Source organism: Danio rerio, chromosome 21, assembly GCF_049306965.1.
Source record: "Danio rerio strain Tuebingen ecotype United States chromosome 21, GRCz12tu, whole genome shotgun sequence".
Classification (NCBI taxonomy): Eukaryota; Metazoa; Chordata; class Actinopteri; order Cypriniformes; family Danionidae; genus Danio; species Danio rerio.
The window spans coordinates 16795601-16814048 of NC_133196.1; the positions used below are offsets into that span (position 1 = coordinate 16795601).

Sequence of the window (18448 nt, forward strand, 5' to 3'; positions counted from 1 at the left end):
GAATGTTTAACCTGCAATAGAAACTACCTAATTAAGTATACGTTGGCTTGGTCCATGCATGCCCATACAATACACTGGCACAATAATTCAAAGAGTTACAAGACATTTGTTTATTTAACAGCCTTCATGGGATAATTTTGTTATAGGGAAATAGGTTGGTAAAGATTCTAGCTACTCACTGTGAAATCCCCTATTGAACAACAACAACAGACACTGAAAATCCCCAAAGCATTCATGCATGTAATCCACATAGTTGGACATAAGTAATTGCATGGATAATAATAGAAGTTCTTTTCTTTGAAATGAAAAACACAACCAGTTTAAAGCAGAACACAAACACTAAGCCTTTTTGATCATTGTTATAGTACAATCACAATGTTCTTACAGAGTACATTTGATAGGACTGCTATATGATCCAAGTTTCATGATGTCAAAAGTATTTAAAGAAATGATCCACCCCTACTTTGCCAACCATTATAAATACAGCGGCGGTCACATGATCTGAAAACGGCAACTAAGAAAATCTTAAGGTAAATCAAACAAAGCTTTATTTTTAAACACATTGTGTAAGGCTAAATAAAAATATATATTTTCCTATTATGCAAAACAATTCCATTGAAGAATGTTTATAATTATTGCACTTGTTGTGCTTCTATACAAATCTACCTACAAATAAAAAATAGAAAATCATTATAAAATTCTCCATTTAAAGATTATTAAAAAGTGCTTTTTTTCACAGATATGTTTTTACTCGTTCTACTATACGGTAAGTTACAGTATATCATCTCTGAAAAGGCATGATTGATGAATCTAAATCTGATAATGTCACTCTTAAACAGGTTTTATAACCTTGACCTTGAGTGTTCCTCGTCAGTATGTGTTTGTGAATAAATCCAAGACTTGGGCAGAAGCTCAGAGATACTGTAGAGATAAATACACTGATCTGGCCACCATTAAAAATGAACAACAGACAATCCAGTTACTGGACACAGTGAATGATGATTCCATTGATTTGGCCTGGATTGGACTCTACGATGATCTGAAAAGCTGGAGATGGACTCTGGAGGACAGAGATTTTTTCAAGGCAGGAGAGAAAGAATTCAGAAACTGGAATAACTTAGTGCCAAACAATTATGGAGGACAAAGACTGTGTGTATATATTTACAGTGGGATATGGTACATGGCATACTGCACAGAAATATGCCCTTTTATCTGCTATGATGGTGAGCTGCTTCCTTCATCTGAAAAAGTGTTGTTTTTTATTACTGTATATAGGACAGTAGAAAAAGTAATGTTTTATTATTTTAATAAGCTAAATATGATATGAATATGATATGAATATGATTTATATTTTTTAGGAAGACAGAACTCCAGTGCTAGTTATGTTTTTATTCATCAGCACAAAACCTGGACTGAGGCTCAGAGTTACTGCAGAGAGCATCACACAGACCTTGTCAGTATCAGGAATGAGATTGAGAACTACAGGGTACAGTGAGTAATTCCATATAGTTATTATTATTATTATTATTATTCTGTTTGGATTGGACTGTACAGAAGCAGGTCTTGGTCAGATCAGAGCAACTCTTCATTCAGTAACTGGAGGTCAGGACAGCCTGATAATGCTGGAAACAGTGAATACTGCACTGCTGTGTCATTCAGTGACTCTGGGAGCTGGACAGATGAAAACTGCAATATAACATTACCTTTCTTTTGCTACAGTGGTGAGTAAATATCTTTCTTAAGGACCAGTATTACACAGTTGAGAATGCAACAAAGGTATTGCTTTAATTTTACACTTTTCCCACAGTGTCATTGCTGGGATCATCCTGTCAGTATTACTTTGTGAATCAGTCTTTGAACTGGACTGAAGCTCAGAGATTCTGCAGACAGAATTACACTGATCTGGCCACCATTGATAAAATGGAGGAAATGAACAGGCTGATTAACACAGTCAATGGCAGTTACAGCGGTTCAGCCTGGTTGGTCAGTATGATGATGTGAACAGCTGGAGATGGTCACTGCAAGACAATAATTTCTATCAGGAAGGAGAAAGAGATTACAGGAACTTTTATCATGAACCTGACAACAGTGGTGGAAAAGAACTGTGTGTTTACATGAATCATGATGGTAAATGGTATGATGTGTCATGTGACAACATACTGCCATTCATTTGCTTTGATGGTAAGGCATTTTTAAATGTTACCTCATAACTCACAAATTTCTTTTCATACATTTGATGTTTTAAATATTTCCGACATCAGGTAGACAGAACGCCATACAGAGTTACATCAGAATCAATTTCAGTAAAACCTGGACAGAGGCTCGTAGATACTGCAGAGATTATTACACAGATCTCGTTAATATGAGAAATCAGACTGAAAACCAGAAGATTCTTGAGACAGCAGGTGGAGGAGTCTGGATCGGACTCTACAGAAATAGGGTTTGGTCTGACCAACAGATTACAAGTTATGAAAACTGGAAACCAGCTATTCCCTCTTCACAACCTCAACCAGACAATGGTGAATATGATTATGGTCAGTGGGGCTTTCAGCTCTGTACAGCCGTATATTTCAGACATTTAGGACAATGGACTGATGAAAACTGCCTTACCAAAATGCCTTTCATTTGCTACAAAAGTAAGTTAATTGTTTGATTGTGTTGGTTAAAAGGGATTCATCGAGTGAAAATAAAATGTGTTAAAATTTTACCTTTTTATTATACAGTGATTTGCTCTAGATCTTTGTGTGCTCGTCAGTATCACTTTGTGAATCAATCTTTGAGTTGGACAGATGCTCAGAGATTCTGCAGACAGAATTACACTGATCTGGCCACCATTGATTACATGGAGGAAATGAACAGGCTGATTAAAACAGTTCGTGGGACTTACTATGGCAAAGGTTGGATTGGACTGTATGATGATCCAAATAATTGGAGATGGTCCCTGGATAACGCAGCTTTAGGTATGGGATTTAAAAGCTGGTTTGTTCAGCAACCAAGAAACTGGGATGGACAGAGTCTGTGTGTGTACATGTCATATTATTGGGGAATATGAAGTGAAGCCTCTTGCTCCTTTGCCATACCATTTGTTTGCTATGATGGTAAGAATTTCCAGGGGCTAATTAACTAAAACAACACATTTTCAAAATCGAAGATTTTGATACCGTTTTACCTAACAGTTAACTTAATTAACTTGTTGTTGTTTGCAGAAAGAACAAATGCAGGTTCAAGTTATGTGTTTGTTAATCAATTCAAAAACTGGACTGAAGCTCAGAGTTACTGCAGAGAAAATCACACAGACATCGTCAGTATCAGGAATGAGATGGAGAACTACAGGGTTCAGTCAGTAATTACAAATTATTACGTTGTTTGGATTGGACTGTACAGAAGCAGGTCTTAGTCAGATCAGAGCAACTCTTCATTCAGTAACTGGAGGTCAGGACAGCCAGATAATGCTGGAAACAGTGAATACTGCACTGCTGTGTCATTCAGTGACTCTGGGAGCTGGACAGATGAAAACTGCAATACTGCCTTTCCTTTCATTTGCTACAGTGGTGAGTAGATCATTCACGATAGAGTAATTCTGCAGATTTGTTTTTATTTCAAGTAGTCTTTACATAAGGCACCTAAAATATTAGATTACTGTATCTTTTAAGTGGCATGCATTGTTAAAGCTTTAAATGGCAACTGTATGTTGCTATAAATTATGTTACATTATTCTTATTAATTATGTTACAAATCTACCAAATGTTTAGCTTTAATAAAAATAAACTATTGTTGCATTCTGATTTTGTCTTTAGTTCAAGAGTTCACACTTAGCTAATGATTGATTATAAAGCTTGTTTGGCATGATGTCCCCGGAGAGAGAACTAAGCTTATAAGATCTTTGAGCCCAGGGCTCCCTCCCGTTGGCGAGAGGGGAGTTTGAGCTCAGGTGGATATCGAGAACTCCACTGCTGTAGTAGCTTATGAACAGATAGAGATTGCTCTAAAGAGATAACTACTTACTACGATGTCTATGGTGCTGATTTGTATTAGTCAATTAACTTAAGTTGCATGTTTTTGGACTGTGGGAGGAAACCGGGGAATCCACCGGGAAACCCATGTGAACACAGGGAGGATGTGTAAACTCGGCACAGAAACGTTGGCTGGCTTGGTAAGGACTAGAACCAGTGACGTTCTTGCTGTAAGACAACAGTGCTAACCACTGTGCCACCGTGCCACCCATCTAGAAAAGGGAGAGGAGTAGGGGTGGAGGGGGATTCTTCAAAATGAAGATGGCTGTTATATGGAACTTTGGAATCATCTGATTGGTGAATCATAAATTGAATAATGTGGGATCAGCCGCAAGCAATCATAAGCATGTGATCCTTTCGAAATCACTTTATAAATAAACTTTACTTGTTTATTTATAAAGTATTATTGACACTTGAATTTTCTAATCTGTGATAGAGGATCACAGTTTTTAGATTATTTTATTTATATAAAAATATAATCATTGCTTCTCATTGACAGCTTTAGCATCATCCCATCAGTATCACTTTGTGAATCAGTCTATGAGCTGGACTGAAGCTCAGACATTCTGCAGGCAGAGTTACACTGATCTGGCCACCATTGATAACATGGAGGAAATGAACAGGCTGATTAGCACAGTCAATGACAGTTACAATGGTTCAGCCTGGATTGGTCAGTATGATGATGTGAACAGCTGGAGATGGTCACTGGAAAACAATGATTTCTATCAGGAAGGAGAAAGAGACTTCAGAAACTGGTTTTATGAACCAAACAACTATAACGGGAATGAAATGTGTGTGTACATGGACAGGAGTGAAAAGTGGTTTGATTCATCATGTGACAATTCTTTTACATTTGCTTGCTATGATGGTAAGACTTTGTAAATCTTAAATGTAATCACTTTACATAAATGATTATTATATCAGATTTGCCTGCAGTGATGATAAAAGCTGATGTCAAACCTTTATAATTCTTATTATGTAAGAACCTGGTCATGGTTTTCTGCTCTCTGTATTGTATCTCTAGTACTGCACCTGCACATTTGGCATGTCATGATTTTGCAAAGTACAATGCGATTCATGGATTAACTTCTATGTTGATCCTAGAATAACATTTTTGTTTCGAAAATGTAATCCATACCTATTTACAACCCCTACATTTTCTTATCCCTAAACCCAATCAAAACTGTAAATTATTCCCAAAATTAGAGGGGAATAATAGTTGGATAATCATGTAGAAGGTCATAAACCTAAACGTAAGCATAAAATTAACATAATCAGTAATCATATGCCTTAATTATGATTGGCTGAATGGAATGTTGTTTCCAGGAACAGCACATATTCCTTCACATATTGGCTGCCATGGACTGCAGGTGTTGATGCACAACCAGATAATGGTGCAAATGTCCCAGGAGAGCAGGGGGCCCAACACTGTACAACAGTGTCTTTAAAATACTTTGGTCAGTGGTCAGATGAGAGATGTTTTGCCAGCTTGCCCTTCTTCTGTTAGAGTGGTAAGAAAATGTACCGTTTATAATGAAATGCTTAAATTGTAAATTCAATAATCTTTTATGCTTAACCTTTTTACGTCTTTTTTTGCTTTCTGGTGAACATGACAATCATCCCACCGTGTCATTTCAGATGTGTATGGTAGGCGTGTGTAAATAAGGTATTTTCTGCTAAATCATTCTTGCATGTCCAAAAGTTCTGACCAGTTTTGTTTTTCTCTTATTAGTGATGGGACTGAGAGTGAAACTTACAAGTGCCGAAAATTTATCGCAGTCTCAGATTGAAGAGCAGTTGATTATACAGGTAAAAACAATTCTAAGAGTTGAGTACATCAAAACAATTTTAAAGAGCTCGCAAATAATTCACAAACAAAAAAAAACAAATCATGTTTCAGCTCCAGGAAGAATTTATCAGACAAGGACTTCCCAGAAACTTCACCATGCATTTGAGAAATGTCCGTAAAACCAGTCCATGAGAAACAAAGACATCTCTCCTGCACACAAGGAAAATGGTTTATGCTTTCAAATGCTACTGTTTGCAAAACCATAATGCATATGATCTTTCGATCTCACCATATAATCTTATTCGTTTTGTGGAAAAACTTAATTGTACTAGTATTTTACTCTCTGTTTCTGCATTCTTGACAATTAAAAAACTGTTTTTCTGTTCTATTAGAAGAGAACCTGCTGTTATTTTTTCTTCACGTGTAAACTGCAGTCTTTTGTTATTCTGTTACTTAATGTATGTTCATTAGTGCATTAATAAAAAGATGACAAATACACAAACCACAAACAATCTTCCTGTGATTTGTTTACTCAAATCAAAACCACACACTTTTTAGGTACTTGCAAGTAGTATTAAGGTATATGGAGCATTTACAGTAAGTAATAGTACATACTATACCTTCAATGATAACGATATGTATCCTTACAAAAGTATAACCTATTTAAAAGCACCACCCCAGTGGCAGCTTTTGTATCTTATCTCGTAATACTGATGCTTGGTGTGGGCCACTTTTTAGTGTACATGTAGTGACATTTATCAATGTGCAAGGAACCCTGCTGTTTTCAATGCACTTGTCTTGTATGCTAGATCCATACACTATATACTTATATATATATATATATATATATATATATATATATATATGTATGTATGTATGTATGTATATATATATGTATGTATGTATATATATATATATATATATATATATATATATATATATATATATATATATATATATATATATATATATATATATATATTTTTTTTTTTTTTTTATTGATTTATTTATTTTTTCTTTTCTGGATACAGTTCTTTCAGTTTTTAAAACTTTTATGTTTAAAATTCTTATCAATGTTTATTCCAGAGGTCTCAAACTCAAATTGGCAGGAGGCCATTTCAGTGACTGACAATTTATAGGAGGGCCATTTTAACATTCAAGGACATGAAAAAAAAAAAGACATAATAGACGCATCTTAGCACAACAGACCTAATGTTTATATTTCAAGCATTACCTGTCACCAGTGATAGTGCAAATCAGCACATTTTTTGCTTCACTCAACTGCTGAAATATATCTGTGGCTGTTTAAATTAACAGTTTGACACTTAAATAATAATATATATAATGATAATGATGACATAATAATGATAATAATAAATATCATTACTCTGTCCTATATAATTGTTGCTTTACCAAAAATTTAACAGACAGCGCAAGAACAGCAAAAACTGTTTGGGTAACTTTACTGACTTTACTGGCAGTTGTTCTTCTTGGTATCTTTCTTTTTTGTAAAATTACAGCATAGAAAGGGAAAGTAAGCATATATTCACATTAACTTTAACTTGCTCAATTCAACCAGCAGTAAAATGTAGATAGGTATTATAGAAATCCTAATACGCATATTGAGAAAATCTGTCAGACCATTTGAATTGAATTATAGCAAAAATGTACATATTTGTTACATCATCAGAATATTGTATGAGCCATGAAGTGTTTGTTTAACAAAATACAGGTGGTATAAAATTGATAATAACCAAATGACCCTTGAATATTTACAAAAATAGTTTTACTAACAATAGAGCACTTATGCACATTTATTTCAGTGTTTAAATCAGCCACAGAAACAATCTGCATGTGCGTTTCTCACAAATGCATGCTGAAAAACAAAACAAAAGTAAAACTGAAATACAGTATAAAATAGTGTAGTACTTTAAACGCCAAATAAGTGGTGGGTCAAAACCACAAGTACAGTATACGCAACAGCACAATATGGATAGTGATTCAAAAACATATGCTTTGGGGGGCCGAATCTCATATTTTTGACGTCAATTGCGGGCTGGGAGGGAAAAGGAGGGACAGGCTGTAAATGGCCCACTCGCCAGGAGTTTGAGACCCCTGATTTACACAGATCTTTCAAAACTACTAAATTAAACTGAATGATGCATGCCAGACCAGTAGGTGGTGATGTCATTTCTGGTCTTTAAAAAAAAAAAAGAAGAAGCTGTGGTTGCCAGTATTTTACCATTAAAAATACAGCACAAACCATAACATGAATATTTTTTATGATAAACTACTTAATTTTATTCTTTTAAAATGTTAATACACCAATGTTGGGTGTACTAAAATCTAAACATCAGCTTTTTTGTTACTTATACAAATGCATAGACAATAACACAACCATAAGCTTGTGGTGATGAGAAAACATGCTAATATTAAACAACTGTGAAGCATACTATATCAAAGGGCATCGTTATTGTAACACACATACAATTAAAGTAATGGAATAAACATTATTTATCAACATTAGCTGCAAATAATGTACATTATCATAAACTTTTTTTTAAAGAACCATGGTAATGTTAACAAAAACAGTGAAGTGTCATGCAGGGAACTTAGTTAACAAGGTTACAAATTTCTACTGTAGCATTTTTTAACAGTTTTATAATTTAAATCACAACCATTTTTTTACAGTGTATTAATATGTCAAAAAAACTTGTTTTTTAACAGACTAAATATTTTAGATGCCTAAAATGCCGTTAAAAGCTTTTAAGAAACTGTCATGTAAACATGCACTCAATTGCTCAATGTAAGATGGTGGAACAATTTATATTTTGACCCTTTTCTCTTCCTTCCAGTGACCTGTACTTTCTTGATACTATCAATCAAAAAATTAAGTGTCAACTCAAATGTCCTTGTTTTCAAGCTGTCATCTTGAGCAATGAAGTCAAATGCTGTGTGTAGTTAATTTCAGCTGATTAATTTGACTTGCTCTTAAATGTATCACAGTGGAAGGGTGAAACTTTTAGCTGTTTCAGGCTGTGTTGTTGTGCATTTACTGAGTTCTTAGTTTAAAACAGGGGCATCTGAGAAGGAATGAAAAGAGAACAAATATATTGATAGCCTTGATGGATGTGTAGATGTGGAGACAGACACACACACACACTTCTACTCTCACACATAGTATATTTCACATCTGTTGCCATCAGTAGGGTATAATGAAGTACATGATGAAATGAAGCATGGGGAAGAAAAACCAGTGACATTCCAGTTGGTGACATTATTTAAACTGACAAAGACTATTCGCACAACAGATTGGGTGACCCAAAGCAACGTCAAAACCTGACTGCGTCAGATGAGAAATTAAAAATGACAGACTCAGATATGCTTCACAGAAGGATGGCAACAAATACAAGGCTTTGAGAAAATATGAAAGAGGCTCCATAAATTAACCTTGATGCATCTGTGGTAGTGTCTTAAAACTCAATGCAGCCACACAAAGACCAGGAGAAGCATTGCATTATTAAACCTTTAATCAGATGCTAAAGTAGCCCCTTTGAGCTGGTGAGATTCATAATGTGCTGTCAGATTCAATTTGGGTTCAATATTTTGCTCGAATCTCACAGGGAAAAACAAGCTATTTATAGCAACTGAAGTCATTTATACTGGCTTTACTGAATATAAAAAGTCTGATAATACTGACCTTTTCTCAGATATGCTAGTGGATTTCTTGTGTTAAAAATGCATTGACTTAGCCACAAATTAAACTTTTGCACTTCTTAAAGAAACACTGCATTGCAATGAATTTAATCAACTATATTTTTGATTATGTACAGTTAATACTTTAAAGAACTAAATAGAAATCACATCACTGAAAAGAAAAAAATCCACTGAGACTCACCAGAGTATATAAAGGAATCAAAGAGTAAAATCCAAAACCTTGTAAGACCTTTTTTAAGACTCTCCCCAGACATTTTAAGAGCTCATCGCCACTATAGGTCTGAACAGGTAGCATTGGTGACATTTTAAATATATTCACTAAATACTGATTCAGTGTTTCCTCTAGGATTTTTTTTTAGTTGTGGCGGCAGACTCTGATGAGCATTTTACACAGATCTTCCACATGTGGCGTTATTTCATTGACAAATGTTGTGGGTGAGGTATTAAGTCGAGATTGCATTTCTGTAATAGCCTACGAGCATGTCAATCTCTGCTCGAGCGCCGATTTCCTCTGTTTGTGCACAAAACTTCTTGCGTGCCCTCAAATATTTACTGCTCAAGTGCAGATTTTCTTGCGCCCTCAAATAAACACTGCTGAAGTGTGATTTAGTGTGTTTATGTAACGAGTATGTCTAAAACATTTATTAGATTTGCTAGGAATATTTATAAATGTCTCCAATAGACTAACAGAGCAGCATTAATGCATCCTAAAGTAAAGTGAAATGGCTATAAACTCCAGCAAGATAAAGTCATTATATGCAGAGCCACAGACCTTTATCTATAAATAACGTATAATTATGGAAACTGCACAGCACTACTATGATTACAGAAAGGTTTGTGCTGTTATAATTCACTTACTTTTTAATATGCTTTGGTGAGATTATAACCCGCTATTTAAAAAACGACTAAATGTTTTGAATGAGAAGCTGTAATGTAGCCGTTGTGGGATGAATTTTGGTGTGGCGCCCCACCACGAAGAATGAATGTAGCGGAAACCATGACTGATTGTAAGAAACTAATCCTAAACTTAAACATCATTCATATATTTTATAAAAATGTTAATCCAGAAGGTTTCGCCTATATAGAACAGCAAAAATAATGGTGCTGCCGTTGTCCCTTAACAACGCAGTGTGACATCAAATATAGCAGGATTTTATTGATTTCATAAACTACACTGCATCTCAAAATTTAAAACTTTAGCATACAACTATAATTATACAAATTTGTAATCAAAAATGATGCTACATGTAATACTTTGTAACAGCATTTAAGACTTTTTAAGGGCCTTACATTTCTCTAAATTGATTTTTCAACTTTTAATATTTTTTAAGACCCTGCAGACACCCTGCACACAATGCTACCTTACAAAAAGGCTTACAAATGACATTTAATTAGACATGACACTTTGATGAAATATTATTTTGAATAAATAAACTATTTTCTTGTAACTTGTATGGTTTTTCCATTTAAAATTATTGTATAGGACACAACATTATATATATATATATATATATATATATATATATATATATATATATATATATATATATATATATATATATATATATATATATAAACACATTTTATATATCTCTAACTACAAAACAAATCTGTTTGTTATACTTGCAGTTTCTTCTGTTTCAGTATAAAAACTAATATTAATATTATTATTTTCTTTTAAATTAAACTCCATTGATCAGTTCTTAACTTTTTGTTGAAGTCATGGAAAATGTGTATAAATCATGAATTAAATGGGACAATATTGCACAAAAAGCCATAATAAACTAGTAAAAGATTGATCCATTTACAAAAAAAAGCAAGTATGAATTTAGAATTTTTATTAAATAAACAAATATATAATAAGTTGCAGTTAAGTGTTTACAGATACAATACACATTATTCTTTTTAAAGAATATTTTCCTTACTTCTTTGTAACTCTTGACTCATTTGGAGTCAGAAGTAATATATGGAGGCTGTTGTCTGGCTGTATTATTTCTGCTTTGTGGTCTCTGAAAACCTTGTTCTCTTTTCCAGACTCCCACTCATTGAATTTGACTTTGAAATATGTTAAGATCTAACAGAAACAAATGGGAGGGCAGAAAGCACTGTGAATAATGATATTCGTTTCCATAGGTTTTTGCTATGGCTGCACGCCAAAGAGAGGCAGCCGTATGACTTTTAAGTTATTAAAGTAACTAGGTGGAAGAGGACGGGCCAAATGGCCTTCATTACTGCACATAGCTCAGGGTTCATCTACTTTACTTATGAAGTGGTCAATCAACTTAACAACACATCGCATAGCGAGAAAGTGCATTCAGGGGGGAACTACTCTGCTACTGTAAATTGAATCAAATACAAACAGTTACTTAGATCTGCCCGTACTATTGTGGACTTAATGGAAATACCAATGGCTGTTTTATCCATTATTTTATCACGCTGGAATGAATTATATGTGTATTTAAAATATTGTATGATAGTTTAAAAACCTGCAAGTACTGTAATTAGAATTTGAGCTTTTTTAAAAGATTTGTGATTCAAAATGCATATTGTATTCCTGTAAGTGAAACATCAAGTTACATTCAAGTCTCTTGAAGTGGCTTGAAACACAACGTTATTCAGTGTGCTGACGTAATTTCAACTGAAATAGGATGAAGGGGTGGGACATGTCGCTCGGCTCCTCCCCTTTTAAAAATAGTCAGCAGCATTTTGTTTACAACTCAACCAGAGCCATTTCACTTTGCTGAAGCCATATTTGACAGCCTATGACAGCCACAGTCTAATGCTAAATAATAATGCTGACATTTTCCCATCTAATCTCATCTGTATCTATTAAAAATATAGCATTTTGTGTAGATCATGTACATGTTTTTTTTTTTTTTTGCACTATAGAAGTTCACATGACAATTCATTCCAATGAAAAGCATACACTGTCTGAATAATTTATTCTCAAAATTCCATTTCCAATATAGGAATTGTATATGATTATGTGAAGAAGTGTCCAATTTTAGGTCTGGTTCTTTCAGAAAAGTGACCTCTGTCTACACTCTACAGCTTAAAATGCAATTCCATGCTCACAAAACCATTCTTGTTCATTGGGAATGCATACATTTTCTTGCATCCATACTAAGTCTACTATGGTCATATGAGAGGCTTGACGAATCAGGGAACAATACAGAATAGTCCAGAAGCTAATCAGAGAGTGATTGTCAATAGCCATGCCTCCTTTGCTCAAAAGTTTGCGTTTCATGGAGCATATTCAAGGAATATCCACATTTCCTAACTAAAATGGGGTCTTTGGCATTTACAAAATGCTCAATTTTTGCATGTCAATGATGTCGCAGTAGTGTGAATGCCAGGTAAACAGTACTTCAGTTTCTACTTGAAGTATAGAAGGCAGAACACTTCAGATTCTAGAGGACAGTAAACCAGATGAGAAGCTGAAGAGCAGAGTGATGTCATCAAAATCCTTGAACAAATCCTTGAACCATATATTGTTGAAGTGAGAGACTGTGAGTATTGAATGCATCTATCTTCTAAATGTTTTTTTCATGGTTTTGGAGCACCCTATTTTATAGACAAGCTTAAGACCAAAGTCATCATAATATAAGACAAAATCTGATTTAATGGCAATTACTGCTTTTTGCTTGACTTTTGTGGTGACTGTTTTAAAATCCTTTACATTTTCCCCATGGCTCAGAATGTGTGGTTCTTCTTTGGTACAACATGCACACTGTTATATGCTGCCCTCCAGATAGCCTTTGTGTCACTACTGCCTATATTTCCAGTCTGTTATAGCTGGAGTAATGAATGAATCCATCTCCACATACTGAGCACATTGCCACCACTGGGCCAGATTGGGTCATATATCATTTTTTTGATAGCAGAATTGTATGTAGTGCACAAACTGTATTCACACCTATGCACTTACTACTTGGCATTTTTGCTACTTGGCAGCTGATGGTATCATTTTCGGGAAAGTTATGAAATTTGAAACACATATTTCATTTCAGACAATTATAACATTAATCACCTGACCTTTTAGGTAAGTCATAGATTTCTTAGTTTGTAGAGGTTTAAATTAAATTATGTCATGTTACACAATTATTATGCCACAATTTCTTTCCAAACTCCTCCTAGATTGCTCGTCATTTTTTCACAGGAATTAAATCAGATTCCTTCACCAACAAGTAATAGAATTAACATCTTTAATCAAATTATTTCTGAATAAATTCAAGTTTTTACAGAGCTGTTTAATGTATCAGACAAAAGTCTCTAAAGGTTTTGATTCAGTATATTGTGTATACAAGTTTGGGCACTAGAAAATACATAAAATAAGAACTCAGGTGGTAACATGGCAATCTTCTTGTTGTGCAGTGTTACTACTAGTATTTTTGTAAAACAACATTACAAATATCTTTTATAATACTTTTACAATACTTTAATAATAATAAAAAATTAATAAAATAATAATAATAATTGTAATATGATAATAATAATTGTAATATAATAATAATAATAATAATAATAATAATAATAATAATAATACCTATATAGCACTTTTCTGGACACAAGCGCTTTACACATGTTTTGGGGGGAAACTCCTCATCCACCACCAGTATGATATGGGGATGGTTAGGAGGACATGACAGAGTCCAGAGGGCAAATTTTGGTCCGGATGCCAGGATAAAACCCTTACTCTATTTCAAAGAACATCTTAGGATTTTAATGATCACAGAGCGTCAGGACCTTGGTTTGACATCTCATCCAAAAGGTGGCACCCACTGAGCAGTGTAGAGTCCCCATCAATATACTTGGGCATTATGCTCCACACAGACCACAGGTTGAGCGCCCCCTGCTGGTTTCACTTAAACCACTTCCAGCAGCAACCTAGCTTTCCCATATGGTCTCCCATCAAGGTACTGACCAGTCGCAGCCCTGCTTGGCTTCAGTGGGCAACCATGTGAGAGTTGCAGAGAGCTAGCTGACGGCCAATTATATCTATATTAAAATGCATAATAATAATAAACATTTTGACATATATATAACTGCTACATTTTAGCCATTGCTTAATTGTTACCGTTACTTTGTTGAGGATATATATAGCAGTTTATGATTAGATAAGAAAAAATGCCATTAAACAGTATCTGATGAGTTGGTTCATGTTGTTCATCTTTTTTTTCTTCTTTTTTTTTAGAATTTTAATTAGGTAAACATAGTGATCATCGATGCTCTCTGGTTTTAATAGTGCATTGTGATACTTTTTATGGAGCACGTAAATCAGTGCATTGGACGAATTTTGAGATTGAGACAGTCCTAAATACAGTAGGTGACTGCCTGATCAATCTCCTACCTGCTGAACTAGAAAGCTGACTGAGGCGCAACATTGGTTTAAGTTATGTCAACCATGACCTGAGGTTGCATGCACTATTTCTGTATGGGCCATCATATAGTCAGGAAATATGATATAAATTAATATAATCTAAAATAATATAATATTCGTTCATTCATTCATTTTCTTGTCGGCTCAGTCCCTTTATTAATCCAGGGTCGCCACAGCGGAACGAACCGCCAACTTATCCAGCAAGTTTTTATGCAGCGGATGCCCTTCCAGCCGCAACCCATCTCTGGGAAACATCTACACACACACACACACACACACACTCATACACTACGGACAATTTAGCCTACCCAATTTACCTATACCGCATGTCTTTAGACTGTGGGGGAAACCGGAGCACCCGGAGGGAACCCACACGAAGGCAGGGAGAACATGCAAACTCCACACAGAAACGCTAATTGAGCCAAGGTTCGAACCAGCGACCCAGCGACCTTCTTGCTGTGAGGCGACAGCACTACCTACTGCGCCACTGCCTCGAATATAATATAATATAATATAATATAATATAATATAATATAATATAATATAATATAATAATATAATCTAATTTTTTTTTTTTTGTTTGTTTATTTCGACCTAAATATTTAAACACTGACCTATGAAGATCTGACCATCTATTGGTTTAAAGTAATAAACAAATTACATCACCTCACAAGTAATTGTCCATGTGGGCTTTCAAGCATTTTGCCTAAAATTGTCTCCAAATGTTTTTACTATTTTCAGCTGTGTAATATAATACTCAATCTGCATCTGTTGTTTTTGCCCCCTAATTACTCCTTTCAGAAATATATATATATATATATATATATATATATATATATATATATATATATATATATATATATATATATATATATATATATATATATATATTTTAATCATACTAAGTTACAGTTAAAGTACAACAATCGAGTTATTTGAAAACCTCTCTAGATCACTGTTATTAAAGCCTTTTGATAAACTATACTTTTAAGCAGTGAAAGGTCTATGAGTTCTGGAATATATACAACGAGTTTTAATGCTTCTAATATATAGTTTCATAACCCTCACGCTGTATATTTCAGACCACATGCCAACTGATTAAAATGAAATGAAACTCCATAATGTTTGAAATGCCACGAATAGCCCTTGGTTTGACTTCTGGGTGGATGGCGTTGTGTGTTTTATGAGACCTGTCCAGCTGGGTGGGTTTGTTTACCTGTAATTTCCTCCTGCTGGTCTGGGATCTCTATTAAAGCTCTACGAAAGGTCAAAAAGAAAAGGCCAATCTTTCCTAAAATACACCTTACATTGATTGCTCCAAGTTAATTTATAGACTGTAAAAAGTCCAAATAGAGATCAAAATGATTTTCAGATGAGCTCTCTTATTTCACATAATAACATTAAGTGTATTATATCCAAAAAGCATTACAACCTCTTCCTCTTTAAGGATTGGATTAATAATCAGGGTTGCACATTAACTGGTATGCATGTAATAAAAAATGCAGGACAGAAATAGCCAAAGAAGTGCTTTACCTAAGAGCGTTGTAAAATGTGTGTTGTTAACTGTAAAATAATGCACTTATTTTCTTTATTTCGTAGTTTTGCAAGCAATGGTGCCAGTTCAGTATATGTTACCTCAGATTAAATTAATATGCGTTACATGTAGGTAATGAACGTTGACACGGAGAAGAGGATCCGAATGCAGTTTTATTACAAGAATAGTCAGACATGCAATGGTCAACAGGGTCAAACAGATACATACAAAGAGTCCAGAGTCGTTGGCAATGAACAGGCGAATGGTCAGTACCGGCGACAGGCAACATAAACAAATAGACAAGGCAGAGGTCAAACATGGCAAGACAAGAGAAACAAGTCCTAATGTACACTAAACAGATAAACAAGACTCAGTCAAAATGTGTGTGTGTGTGTGTGTGTGTGTGTGTGTGTGTGTGTGTGTGTGTGTGTGTGTGTGTGTGTGTGTGTGTGTGTGTGCATGCTTGTGTGCGTGTGTGTCTGTCATTAGTGGAAAACTGGAACAGGTGTGTGTGAGGTGCATGACAGGATTTGTAATCCATATGGTGACGAGATTGTAGTTGAAGTGAAAGTGAATGATTCCCAGTGATATTCAAGCCTGTATTGCTGATGATTTGGACAATATAGTTGTGAATTGGCCATAGCATTTAGGTAAATTTTGCAATTTGGGGGAATAATGTAAAATAAAGTTGGTCTCTATGTCCAACAAACAGAATTGCAGTCAACTTGGACTTTACAGTGGCATGGTTCCAAATTACTTTACACAGTGGAAATCAGAGTTGCTAGTATGACTACATCAGCCACAATATCAAGAATTGATGCTGAAACAAACAAATAAAAGTTAATCTATTGCTTTTAAAGTGATTACTTGACTTTACCTAATTTTTATAATTAAGCAAATAATTAATTTACTTAATTATTTTTTTTAAATGGTTTACTATGTTTTGTAAGTAAAGTCTAGTAATCACTTTAAAAGCAATATATTAACTTTTATTTGTTTGTTTGTTTGTTTTCAAACTAATCACTTTTTACAGTGTATGGTTTGCTATGATTGCATAATATTTAGCCGAGATACAACTAGTTGAAAATCTGGAATCTGAAAATTTCAAAAATCTAAATATTGAGAAAATCTCCTTTAAAGTTGTTTGAAAGTGTTTATCAATGCATATTACTAACCAAAGATTAGGTTTTTGTATAATTAATGTATAAAATGTACAATATATCTACATGCAAAATTATCTTTACTTAATATCACAATGCTAAAAGAAAAATCTATAACTTTGACCCTTATACTGTTTTTTTTTTTTACTAACAAGAAATGCACGTACGCCAGACATGAAGTTGCTATGGACCAACGCACATTCGCACGTTCATTTCATCATGTGTGTTTTTTTTTTTTTTCTATTTCCATTTACGTCTAAAGATGCATTTGCAAACGTGAATCAAAAACATAATAATATGTGATGCTCAAATCCGCTTAACATTATACAAACACTTATTAATGATTCCTACTTGTCTTCTTCATGATGAAGAGTAGGCAAAATATGATATGTAAGGTGGAAAAAAGAAAAATAAGTTCATTAGACGCAGGATTTGAACCGGGTTCAGGAATAATAGTGTCAAAACATGTTGCCATGCGCTTTATGAGCTACGCCACTCGCACTGCTGAAGTCTACTCAACTATCACTCTATTAGCTCATTCCAACGAGGTGTCCAACGAGACCCCGCTGCATTATAGCGTCAGCTAAACTCTCCCATTCTATTTTTTTTTCTTTTGTTATTAATTCTGGAGGACAAACTAGCAAATAACACCACTTTTCTCCAGTCTACCTCCGATAGGTGCACCTCCACTTCACATTCTGTTCAAAGGTTCTCTTTTTGCTTGCTTTTGCCATTGCTTCTTTGTTTGGTTTTGCCAAAGTAGAGTCAATAGCATATTAATACGGGGGAGGAGGCAGGGAGGGGTTTTGCACTCGTGCATGTTGCGCTCAGTTTCACGTTCATTCGGATGTACAA

At 34.5% G+C, this 18448-nt stretch overlaps 2 protein-coding genes and 1 long non-coding RNA gene across 4 annotated transcripts in view; 2 read left to right on the forward strand and 1 right to left on the reverse strand.

The window, feature by feature from the left end:
• Positions 1 to 18448, forward strand: part of LOC141379826 (uncharacterized) — a 195959-nt gene that overhangs the window by 89932 nt on the left and 87579 nt on the right. The window lies entirely within an intron of this gene.
• The window catches only part of LOC141379829 (uncharacterized), a 224208-nt gene that overhangs the window by 14067 nt on the left and 191693 nt on the right, over positions 1 to 18448 (reverse strand). The gene's annotated exons all lie outside the window — the stretch shown is intronic.
• LOC137487312 (macrophage mannose receptor 1-like) lies at positions 496 to 6309 on the forward strand. Its single transcript, XM_073936102.1, has 12 exons — positions 496 to 530; positions 740 to 766; positions 840 to 1223; positions 1359 to 1491; positions 1555 to 1721; positions 1808 to 2181; positions 2262 to 2636; positions 2724 to 3098; positions 3207 to 3551; positions 4513 to 4881; positions 5340 to 5822; positions 5914 to 6309. Exons 2-6 carry the CDS (start codon positions 742 to 744, stop codon positions 1999 to 2001), a joined length of 903 nt encoding a protein of 300 aa, XP_073792203.1. The 5' UTR covers positions 496 to 530; positions 740 to 741; the 3' UTR covers positions 2002 to 2181; positions 2262 to 2636; positions 2724 to 3098; positions 3207 to 3551; positions 4513 to 4881; positions 5340 to 5822; positions 5914 to 6309.

Excerpts from the sequence above, each read along its gene's own strand:
- LOC137487312 (XM_073936102.1), top strand. The coding sequence starts at position 742 with ATGTTTTTACTCGTTCTACTATACG. Across the intron at positions 1,224-1,358 it reads CCCTTTTATCTGCTATGATG|GAAGACAGAACTCCAGTGCT; the intron begins GTGAGCTGCTTC and ends TATATTTTTTAG. Across the intron at positions 1,492-1,554 it reads ATTGAGAACTACAGGGTACA|AAGCAGGTCTTGGTCAGATC; the intron begins GTGAGTAATTCC and ends TGGACTGTACAG.